Below are 12,251 nucleotides of genomic sequence, written 5' to 3'. Positions count from 1 at the left end.
ATCGTAGGAGAGAAAATGGACCAGCATTGGGCTGGTTCGACCAGCCTAAGCTTGGGCCGATTGGGGCTAGTTTGATGGCTTCTCCCTTCTTCTATAATGCCGAATCGTTATCTGCATCCCACTTAAAAAAAAAAACTCGTCCACAAGTTTTTTAAAACCGAAGACTGGTTTGAACATGAAGGTCCAACTTTAATCCTTAGCAAAACTTGGGCAGCACCTTGTAAACTGGAATATAACCATAAAGGCAAGGAGTGCGCTCTTCAAAATACTTCGAGGGGATAACAAACTCCACATGTTCCACTTCATTGCCTTTGGATGTGTCCATAGGGTCATCCACATAAAGGTCTTCAACTACCTCATCTGTATGCTCTATTTCTTGTTGTAGGAGAGTGATATCAGTCTTCATTGGTCAAAACCTCTTTATAAACCAATGCAAGTAACGATTGTCAAGCTTTCCTTCCCTTGCTTGTGCTCACATGTGCTAAATGCTCCTTGGTTGATTGCTTGCCAAGTATTGGGGTGTGCCACGATCCATCATCAGTGATCAAGACCCTCGCTTCACAGGGAGGCTTTGGACGGAACTATTCAAGTTGTTGGTGTCAGCCCTACACTTCTCAACAAGCTTCCATCCCCAAACCGATGGAAAGACAGACGCATCAACAGCTTGTTGGAGCCTTACTTGAGGCACTTTGTGAGTGCTAACCAACGTGATTGGGCCACGTTGCTTGATGGAGCCCAATTCTCCTAAAATCTCCAACAAAGTGAGGCTACAAATCAGAGTGTTTGAGATTGCCATGGGACAACAATCCTTAACGCCCCACACAATGATGACAGGCTACACGGAAAAGAGCCCCTTAGCGTTTAAGGTTGCGAAGGAGTAGCAAGAAAAGTTAGATGTGGCTAAGTCATACTTAGACAAGGCTACTAAAAAGATGAAGAAATGGGCCGACAAAGGGAGGCAACCAGAAAACTTCAAGGCTGGGAACTTGGTACTGATGAAGCTTCTACCTCAACAATTCAAGTCCCCAAGAACGGTGCACAAGGGGTTGGTATGCCAATAAAGGTCTTCAACTACCTCATCTGTATGCTCTATTTCTTGCTATAGGAGAGTGATATCAGTCATGTCTTCATTGGTCAAAACCTCTTTATAAACCAATGCAAGTAACGATTGTCAAGCTTTCCTTCCCTTGCTTGAGCTCGCATGTGCTAAATGCTCCTTGGCTGATTGCTTGTCAAGTATTGGGGTGTGCCACGATCCATCATCAATGATCAAGACCCTCGCTTCACAGGGAGGCTTTGGACGGAACTATTCAAGTTGTTAGGGTCAGCGCTACACTTCTCAACAAGCTTCCATCCCCAAACCGACGGAAAGACAGAGCGCATCAATAGCTTGTTGGAGCTTTACTTGAGGCACTTTGTGAGTGCTAACCAACGTGATTGGGCCAAATTGCTTGATGGAGCTCAATTCTCCTACAATCTCCAACGAAGTGAGGCTACAAATCAGAGTCTGTTTGAGATTGCCACGGGACAACAATCCTTAACGCCCCACACAATGATGACAGGCTACACGGAGAAGAGCCCCTCAACATTTAAGGTTGCGAAGGAGTGGCAAGAAAAGTTGGATGTGGCTAAGTCATACATAGACAAGGCCACTAAAAAGATGAAGAAATGGGCCGACAAAGGGAGGTGACCAGATAACTTCAAGATTGGGAACTTGGTACTGATGAAGCTTCTACCTCAACAATTCAAGTCCCCAAGAAATGTGCACAAGGGTTTGGTATGCCAATACGAATGCCCGTTCGAGATCACTAAGAAGATGGGCGAAGTGTCCTATGAGGTGAGCCTACCTCCTGAACTCAAAATCCATCAAATCTTCTATGTAAGCCTACTAAAGCCATGTCATGAAGACAAGGAAGACCTAAGCCGTGGGGCTTCAACGAGAGCACCAATGGCCATTACTGCTTTCTTCGACAAGGAGGCTGAATACATGATCACTGACCAAGTCATTCGGAGATGAGGAGTACCTCCTAGTAGTGAGTACTTAGTCAAGTGGTAGGTGCTACCAGAGAGCGAGGCAAGTTGGGAACCCGCCGACTATCTATGGCAGTTTCAAGATCATATGCAAAGTTTCCACAAACAAGATACGACAAGGACGTCGCCAACTTAGGTGTGGGAGAGTGTCACAACCCGCCCATTAAAGGCCCACGGGCCAAGCATTCAAGCCCATGGACATAGTCCTTTGGGCTAAGCAAACTCTAGTAACCAAGAAGGTTCTAACGAAGTTTGTAGCTAAGAAAGAGGAAGATTTTTAAAGATCTCTAAGATACTAGAATCCTCCCCTAAAAAGGTGGGAAATTTCTAGTCCCTATGACTAGAAAGTTCTTAACCATTAAATGTGAGACACTTGTACAAATCCTAGGCATTCTTTGTAACTTTGGGTGCCTATTTGGCTAAGGCACCAAGCAAGTGAGCATCAAAACATTATACTAGAAGCTCTCTAGTGTAATATAAGTCCTTCACTCAAACTCTCTTGTGTTCACTACTTCTCTTCCCAACTCCCTTAAGGAGCATAGTAAGGCTGACTTAGTGCGAGCAAGAGTGCTAAGTACCGGCGCGGTTGCTTAGGAAGATTTAAGGCCATGACACAGCTATCTTAGCTGTTTATCTTCATTTCTCAAGAGAGGGTGCAAGCAATAGCTGCAATAACTTTCATTGATTCAATTGTAATTATGTCTACATCAGCCTCTCTTTATATAGAGGTCCGAAATTACAAAATAGAAGTTTAACTCAAATTAGAAACTGATTCAAAAATATAAAGTAATGCAAAATAGAAACTAACTCTAACTTCTAACTTAAGAAAATAAAAAGAAAACTACTAGGGACTTTCTAGAAGGTATCTCCTCCCTTGTAACAAACCTTTGACCAATCAAAAGCAATCAGAAAATATTACAGCTGTAGAAAGTCGCAGGACACAGAAAAAGGGATTTCTGGACAGCTGTAACTGCTGATCGATGGAGCCATCTGAGGGTCTTCTAGAAGCTGCAAACAACTACTAAAACAAGGAAAATAAAGGGCTACGGGCTACCTATGATGGGCCTACATAGGTGTGGTTCGATGGCTGCTGCTTCTTCCTGTGGTAGTGTAACACATGATGGGAATCTAAATCAGGTTCAGGTTTAAATCAAGAGGAAAATTGATGATCCAAATCTTCAAGTCTATCGGAGGAGTCGAACCAAAGGCAATGGCAACAAATTGAGACCACCACCACAACTCCATTACTCATCCTATCGCCGTCCCTTGATCCAAAGCTGACTACTCCATCTAGTAAGGTTTCCACTCTCTTCTTCTGAGTTACCTATTGCTCTTCGCAAAGGTACTAGGACTTTTACTCAACACCCCATATCTCATGTTGTCTCTTATGATTCCCTTTCTCAACAACAACGCAACAACACAACTAAGCCTTATCCCAACTGAATGGGTTATGATTCCCTTTCTCCTTCCTATCATTCTTTTGTATCCTCTCTTTCCTCTATTTCTATCCCAAAAAAGTGACAAGAGGCTTTTGCAAACACAAAGTGAAAAGCAACTATGATGGAAGAAATAAAAGCCTTAACCAAAAACGATACATGGGATCGAGTGGTTCTTCCTCCAAGCAAGAGACCAGTTGGTTTGTGGCCAGATATCAAGGCTTGTGGCTAAAAGCTTCACTCAAACTTATGAGATCGACTACCATGAGATCTTTGCTCCAATTGCACAACTAAACATTATCCGAGTTCTAGTATCATGTGCTGTTAAGTTGGGATGGAATCTACAGCAGCTTAATGTAAAGAACATTTTTCTTATGGAGAACTTGAGGAGGTATATATGTATGTCCCTCCAAGTTTTTCATGTGACAAGACTCAAGGCAAAGTCTACAAACTGAATCACGCACTCTATGGGCTGAAGCAGACTCCTCGGGCTTGGTTTGGCAGGTTTCTTAAGGCTATGATTTCTGTAGGGTATAAGCAAAATGCCAATCATACCTTATTTACTCAAAGGTCTAGCAATAAGGTCATTATCCTCATAGTCTATATTCATGATATTACAGTGACTGAAAATGATGCTGAGGAGATCTCCCGACCTAAGAACTTTCTGGGACAAGAATTTGAAATAAAGGATATAGGAAAACTAAATACTCTCTTGGGATTGAGGTTGCCCGGTCTTCTAAAGGCATTTTTCTCTCTCAAAGGAAGTATGTCCTTGATCTTCTATCTAAGATTGGTTTGTTGGGCTTTCACATCCTTCACTTGGAAATAATTCCAAAGGAGCCAAATGTAAGTCTATTGGCTTCATTTGATCCCTTAAATAAGAAACAAAGACGCCTTTTAAGTAGGGGTATAAAGGAAGACCTCTACCCAACCATAACTCAAATGGCATCTTTGTGACAAACCTATGGAAGCTAATACTCGACTCAAGGATAAAGAAGGCGAACCAATTGACAAGGGCTGCTATCAGTGGTTAGTTGAAAATTTGATTTATCTCACACTACCAGATAATGCCTTTGCAGTGATTTTGGTAAGTCAATTTATGCATGAACCTTATTCCACTCATTTGGAGATTGTTCTTCATATTCTTCACTATTTGAAGTTAGCTCCTAGAAAAGGGATTCTTCTATCTCCTCATGATCTTCTTCGAGTTGAGCCCTACATAGATGTTGATTGGGGTGGATCTCTTAATAGGATATCTACTTCAGGGTATGTTATATTTGTACGTGGTAATCTCATCATGTGGCGCAACAAGAAGCAAAATGTGGTGTCTAGGTCTAGTGTTGAAGCAGATTTTTGTGCTATAGCACACGGAATTTGTGAATTACTGTAGCTCAGAAGCTTACTACAAGACATAGGTGTTCATGTTCGTCTTCCAATGATGTCGTGATGTAATAACAAAGCAATGATTACATTGCTCATAAGGCATAACCCAGTCTACTATGATTGTACCAAGCATTTGGAGATTGACAGATACTTCATCAAAGAGAAGCTAGAAAGTGGACTGATTTGTGTACCCTTTTTGAAGGCAGGACATCAGTTGGCTAATGTTTTCACTAAGGGACTGAGTGGAAAGATTTTTCATCCTAATTTGTTCAAGTTGGGCATGTGTGACATCTATACTCCAACTTGAGGAGGAGTGTTGACTTCTGTATTGTATGCCATAGAGGCATACTGGGCTTCTCCCCCCTCTAGCCGACTCATTAATTAGAGTCAGTTATGATGAGGGGTATTAGTGTAACTATCTCCCCTCTTCTTTTATTATAAATAAAGAGCTTGGTAAGTCTCTAAAAACCATCCAAGCATTCAGTCCCATTCTTGCTGTTAACACTAACCATGTTACTTACTTTTCCAAATCAAAGACGAGATCAAGAAAGAATAAACTGAAAGGAGGGGAAGGGGAGAAGCAAATAATATACCAAGGATCCCCAACAGATTCCATACTTATTACGAATTCCATATCACCATTAACATATTAAGCCACCGTCTTCCATGCTGAAAAAACTGATACTTCCTATATTGTTCAATACAAAATGCAATTTTGGCTAAACCTAATAATATCACATCTGTAGGTTTAAGGAGTGAGAAGAACAAGACTATCATAGAATACATACACAATCATCGACTAATACCTCGTTTCAGACAACCCTGCAATATCAATATTATAAAACGAAAGGGAAGCTGTGATATGGATGATGAAGAGTGAGCACCTGAAGAAGCGCAGTCATGAACATATGGAATGCCTGGGTATTCTGGTCTATTAGTATTGAAATCCGGCCAAAACAGCTAACCACACCTTGCATCTGTACCATCAAAGGATAAATATAACAAAAATCAATAAAAATAGCAAATACAAAGTCATCCATGTAATCATGAAACATGAATTCTCATCAAGAAGAATCACAGTAGGCAACCTTGCAACCTTGCAACCTTGTACTTATAACACACTGAATCTGATGAGATACTCTTTTGCTTCAGAACTAAAGCTGTATTCATAGAGTATATGCAACTTTAAAGCTTAATAATATACCATTCAACTGATCAAGAATATCCAGTGGGTGGCCAATACTGCAATAGCCATGGGCCCATGGCAAAAAGAAATCATCTATAAAAGTAGTAAGAGAATGGCAAAGAAAACTTGAAAGAATCAAAATGGGGTCAATGCATATCACATAGTTTCTAATATCCGAGTAGTATGCATTAGCCTTCTTGATCTATATCCCATATGATGCAGATAAATCACAAAAGTGGGCTTATATTAGTGGAAATAATACTTGGTTGGATTCTATATGTTGAGCCTTTGGTCCAATGGGTTTTCATTTTAACAAGCCACTTTAATGGGCCTATAATATGGGTAGGAGTTAGGAATATGACACTAGTCAAGTAGGATTAGTATAGTCGATGTTAGAAGTAAGCTAAATCAGGTCCTAGAATCATTAGGAATTGAGTCCAGATTTCTTTACTAATCTGTCTTCTGCTTTCAGAGTTCCCATTTTGATTAGGAGTGTCCCTTGGTATTGTAGATGACTTTTACACTCATACCATCATTATGGGAATGCACACATGGTAGAAAAATTACGTCAATCCATTGAGATACGGTATGCTACAAGTGAATATTTGCAACAAGAAAAGAATCATAATTTTAGTATGACGGACCCTTCTAATCCAGTCCACATAGTCTTTTTCGGGAGCTAGAGGCACCCCTTCTCCCGAATTTACAGGGCTATTTTTCCAAGTTCCTTAGAGAGAGTTGTCTCGCACCCCTAGGTATTCTATACCTACCCACCTGTGTCTGTTTCAGGTACAGGTACCCTTTAAACGAATTATTTGGCCGAATCTGAATTATACGAATCATTTGTCTTTATTTAATAAACTTTTAAAAAACAATAAACTAATAAAAAAAATAATTTAAATTAAGAATATATATATATATATGTAATAATTTAACAAATGGCCACTTAGGAACAACCCATTGGGAAAATAAATAATAAATATTAACAAGGGGGAATCTCCCACCTTGAGAGATATGGGTTGGGTACCCTAGAGTCCATACCCCACACAAGTTCAATTGTAAGTTGGTGACAACCCCTATTTATAAGGTTGTCTCCCTTCTATTGATTCAAGTCTATCTAATGTGGACGAAACTACCATGCCCACTCTTACTTATTGGGAATTCCACCCTTCTATTGTTTCATGTTTATCTGATGTGGAACTACACCACTATGTTGTAAAGTTATCTATCCTTCTTTCTAGTATGATGATTGCCTACAAAAGACCAGCTAAATAGCATCATTTTGGTCGTCATATTTTGATGCAAATATGTTATTTTCTTTTTCGATCTTTCAACAAAGTCCATGGAACCCTTTGCTAACAATTCAAAATTATCTTTACATGAAAACCTAGGCTATTAAATCATCTAGCTCTCTTTGAATGAGAGCATAAAGTTGGCTATTAAGAGATGTATTCTCATAATCATATAACTGTGTATTGGATAATTAATTAATTCAAAGGAGATATACTATTTGAATGACCACATAAGCAAACAACCAGGAATGAATGACATAGGGTGGATCTACTGCACATCATCTACCAAATTGATACTACAAAGAAGGCATGTGGAATAAATACAATAAATATTGAAAATAAACATCCAAATTTTTCATCCGAAATTTTATTGGTTAACGAATAATTCCCAAATCCGAATCCAAATTTTATTTTGCCCGCTTTTTTGACCAACTTCTTAAATTAACAAAGAGAATTATTCCGAATGATTCTCTACCCGAACAATTCCCGAATCCGAATTTGCTACTCCCTTGGAATATAAGCCATTGTTTTATGGAAGCAAATGGTGTGGCGGGTTTCCTAGCTAAAGGGGCCGCTACTCATGGAACCTCGAAAATTTTCTTGAATCTCCCTCCCTTGGTGTGGAATGAGCTAGGGTGGTGGGATGCGCAATCTCATCCCAGATTTTGTTTTGACTTTTAGTTATCTTATTGTTAGTTGATCTAGTTTCCTGCTGATGGCAATACCGAAGGTGGGTTCCAGGTCTTTTTTTTTTTTTTTTNGGGGGGGGAAGGGGATTGTAAATTTTCCGTCTGGGTATGCCTAGATATTAACTCTGTATTCTCTCTCTTCTTCTAACATATTCTTGCTGACCTTTAGAAAAAGAAAAAAAAATGTCAAATAATAGTCTGTTATGAGTACTCCAAGTAGTAGTTTGATATACAAATCAGTTTGTCAGAGAGTCAATTTATGAATTTGATATATGGATGTAGTAGCCTATTGCTTCTGACACGAATTAATGAAATATGGCTTTCAGTTTCTGAAGTTCGGCTTATTTGGATTCAGTAGTGTGCTTGGCGGATTCAAAGTGGGGCTTAGTTGGATTCCTCCTAGTTATCTTTCCTTTTCTTTGTATCTTTCTCTCAATCACAGTTCAGAATTTTCTGTTCTCTATACCCCGTGGCATAATAATTGTGTTCAAGATTCAATTATATTCTGTTGAAAATAGCATACAAGTTATTGTTCTGTTTTGGCTCTAAACAGAAGTTTGAGATTCAGCTACATTATTTTCTGAAGTTCTGTTATCAATTCTAAAATTTCTGGTCAATTCGTACTAGTTCTACATTTGCCAGTCTCTCTCCTACTGGCACTAGGATTCTTCAAGATTTCATTCTTTTATCAAACTTGGCCCAACTTCTAAAGGTTAATTCTGTTGGTCGAATAGAATATATGACTGAAGTTTTTGTCTGTTCTGAGATTCCTGAGTCCTGTTATTAAAGTTCTCTAAATTCTGGTTTTGCTTCTCTGTTTGTAGTGAATTGTGAACTAGTAAACCAGTTACATTATTTGGTATCAGAGTCATGCAAATATACCAAAGATAGGTAATGGAAACAACAGCATCCATAATCGTCAAAACTTCAGTAAACAATGGCTGACATGGTTTGGAAGTTGTCCAAAGACGTTTCTGTTATTAAAACAACAAAAGAATACATCTTAGAGCAACACTTACTTTGAAAAGAAAGAAAAGCCAGATATTGCTAACTTTGCTCGATAGATGGACCCACATTTGTTCAGTTAATTGGCTAGATTCTTTAGATGAATATTTTGACTAGTCCAACTTGACCAAGGAAAGGAAGCTTAGATGATTCTTATATAATTGATTGGCCATGCTAAAGAATGGTGGGGAATTCATGAAGAAAGGATTAAAGTTATAAGACATGACCCTAGGACTTGGGAAGGAGATAAACAATAGTCAAAGAATAAGTACTTATCAAAAGGAAGCTATCCATTAGACAAAATAACCAAAAGGCCTTAAGAGCTGAAAAGAAATTAAAGCAGCCATCTAGAAAGTTCATTTCTCAAGTTGGAGAGTGTAGGAGATCTAACCAAAAAAAAATGTCAAAGCACAAGCAAAGCTCAACCTTACACAGCCGAGGGAAGAAAAGAAAGAAATCATCAAACAGAAAGCACATGTGTTAGTCGATTCAATTTGATGCAGAGTCATCACCAAAATAGGCTTGTTTTATTGGGAATAAGTCTACAGTTAGATAGTATACATGTTAGGCCTTTGGTCCCTGGGGTTTTCAAAGTAATAGGCCACTTATGGGCATAGTTGTTACTGCGCCAAGGCGAACCAAGGCGTTGGAGGGTTACCTAAGCGCTTAGGCAACAAAGTGCCCGCCTTAAGGCAAATAAGGCGACCAAGTGATACTTTTTATTTTCACTCTTTTCTAACATTATTTACTATGTACGGCGACAAGGTGCCCGCCTTAGGGCAAATAAGGCGACCAAGTGATACTTTTTATTTTTACTCTTTTCTAACATTATTTACTATGGTACATGTACCTTGTATCATCAAAAATCAACATTAAGCCACATTAAGTCATCAAAAATCAACATTAAGCCACATCAAGTCATCAAAGCTCAACATTAAGTCACATTAAGTCATAAAATATCAACATTTAGAGAAATGCTCTTGTTCTATAATAAGTTTTACTAGTCAAATGATTTTATTTTTATGAGACTTTTTGTATTAAGTATAGCACAAAACCAGCTTTCCAACAAATCTAAGATTATTTTAATCTGAGTTATAATGACAAAGTTATGTTCTGATCAAACTAATTTTTACTAGACTTTTGGTTTTTAGGTTTTACCATGATATGATTTATTAAATTTTCAGAATTGAGAAAAAACCCAACATTTGAAAGTTGAAAATCGCCCCTACAACAAAAAATCCAATTTTTTTTCTTGGACTGGGGGGTTGACTTTTTATCATTTTGGTATTTGATTTTTAAACCATTTTTATTGGATTCAAATATGGGGTATTTATTCATTTATGAATAATATCTCAAGTATTAAATAATATTTCGCATAAATAAGTCCAAAAATATAAAGCGACATGCAGCGCAATAAGGCAATAGCCGCCTAGGGCCCAGGCAAACTGCCTAGACGCCGGACAACTATGCTTATGGGCCTAAACAAAACGTATTAAGGCTGCATACGAGATTACTTATATTAGGGCTTAGTTTCTCATACTTCATTTATTTTTTGGATTAGTTCACTTTAAGTTATCTTTAATTATTTTTTTTTTATTTCTTTATCATGAGTCCATATCAAACTCTTTTTTTTTTTTTCGTTATGAATAAATAAATTCATTTCCAAGTGAGAGGAAGAATATACAAGGGAAAAAAGGGGGTGGGAGGGGAGGGCACAAGCCTACAAAGGAGGCAAGCCAATCCAAGAAGAAAACCAGCAAAATAGGAGCACCCTAAAAGGGCAGCTACGAGGAATCAAAGGGGATATAACAAGGGGTGGGGGGAAGATATCGGAGATAATGTCAACCGACAGACTCCAGGAAGCAATGATATGTCTATTCCTAGGAGTATCAGGGATAGGGTAATGACAGGGAGATCTTATCTTAGAGGTAACATCGAAGAAGATGGTTTTCCAAATCTTATCCACAGAGTGAGAATCGGAGGACCATCTATAGATATTACGCTCCATCCGATGTGGGAGATGGTTGCAAAAAAGCAAGCTTACCAATAATGTTGCAAATGGAGAATCCGGCAAAAGCCATGATGATCCAAATCCATTCCCTGTCAAATGGGGGAATGTCTTCCAGATGGCCAACATCTAAAGAGGACATTCTTACAAACAAAGGATGAAAAAGGACAGGAGAAGAAGAGGTGATTAGTGTCCTCAATGTTGTTAAGAGTCTTAAGACAAAGGTAGCAAGAGGGGGGACATGGATGTGACGGTAGATGGAAGGACTATATAGGGAGGCAGTTAGAGATAGTCCGCCAAGCTATGAAGCTATGACGGGAATATGGCCCTTAAACCAGATGGTTTTACGCTAAGGGACCACAGGACCAGAGGATCTAACAAAGGACCAAGCGGAGGCAAAGGAGAATATCCCATTGAAGGAGGCCAACCAAATACATTTGTCTTCCCTTTCACGGTGGCCAGGGGAGGGGAGGAAGAGAGGACCAGAGATCAGCTAGAGGGGGGGGAGGAAAGAGGGGACCATCCATTGAGAGAGATGATGGAGGCAACAAAGGCGGATTTGTGAAGACCAGAAGAATAGGTGGTTCTGGAGGTAACTAAGGAAGATAAGATACCCGAGGGGTGCCAGTGGTCCATCCGACCATTGCCAATGGAGAAGGATATGGCCTTGAGGGCAATGAGCCTGAGACAAAGGATCTTCCTCCAGATCCAAGAGGCATCAGAGGGGATTGGGGTAGTCCAAAGAGAATTATGACTGAGGGGGGAGGAAAGGACCCAATCGACCCAAATGCTATTATGTTTGGAGGCAGTTTTCCAAATAAGCTTGAGAACACCAACAGAGTTGACCTCTTTGATTCTTTTTAAGCCCAGGCCTCCTTCAGATTTGGGGAGGCAAATTTTCTCCCAACTAAGAGGATAGAGAAATTTGGAGGAGTCCGTACCTTTCCAGTGGAAGGAGCAGAAGAGACCTTCAATAGACTTAATGATAGAAGCAGAGAGAACATAAATGCTCGACTAGTAGGGACACGGATTGGAGAACTAATCTAATGAGGGTAAAGCGACCAGCATAGGAAAGATGCTTGCCTTTCTAGAGTTGGGAGCCTCTTTCTCAAGAGATCAAGCATTAGGGAACAATAATGGGTAGAGAGCCTAAAAGAAATCAAAGGAAAGCAAGTACTTGACTGGCAAGGAATCGATGAAGAAACTAGTGATCCCAATGAT

At 39.3% G+C, this 12,251-nt stretch overlaps 1 protein-coding gene across 2 annotated transcripts in view; it reads right to left on the bottom strand.

Moving 5' to 3' along the window:
- The window catches only part of LOC122070391 (peroxisomal membrane protein 13), a 41,983-nt gene that overhangs the window by 10,236 nt on the left and 19,496 nt on the right, over positions 1–12,251 (bottom strand). For both annotated transcript variants that reach the window (XM_042634533.1, XM_042634534.1), the window contains exon 4: positions 5,735–5,827. In XM_042634533.1, the coding sequence (XP_042490467.1) occupies positions 5,735–5,827 (93 nt within the window). The remainder of the gene's footprint in view (positions 1–5,734; positions 5,828–12,251) is intronic.

This window comes from Macadamia integrifolia, unplaced genomic scaffold, assembly GCF_013358625.1.
Source record: "Macadamia integrifolia cultivar HAES 741 unplaced genomic scaffold, SCU_Mint_v3 scaffold900, whole genome shotgun sequence".
Classification (NCBI taxonomy): Eukaryota; Viridiplantae; Streptophyta; class Magnoliopsida; order Proteales; family Proteaceae; genus Macadamia; species Macadamia integrifolia.
Note: the sequence above shows the minus strand (reverse complement) of the source record. Positions and strands in the feature narration are given on the sequence as shown.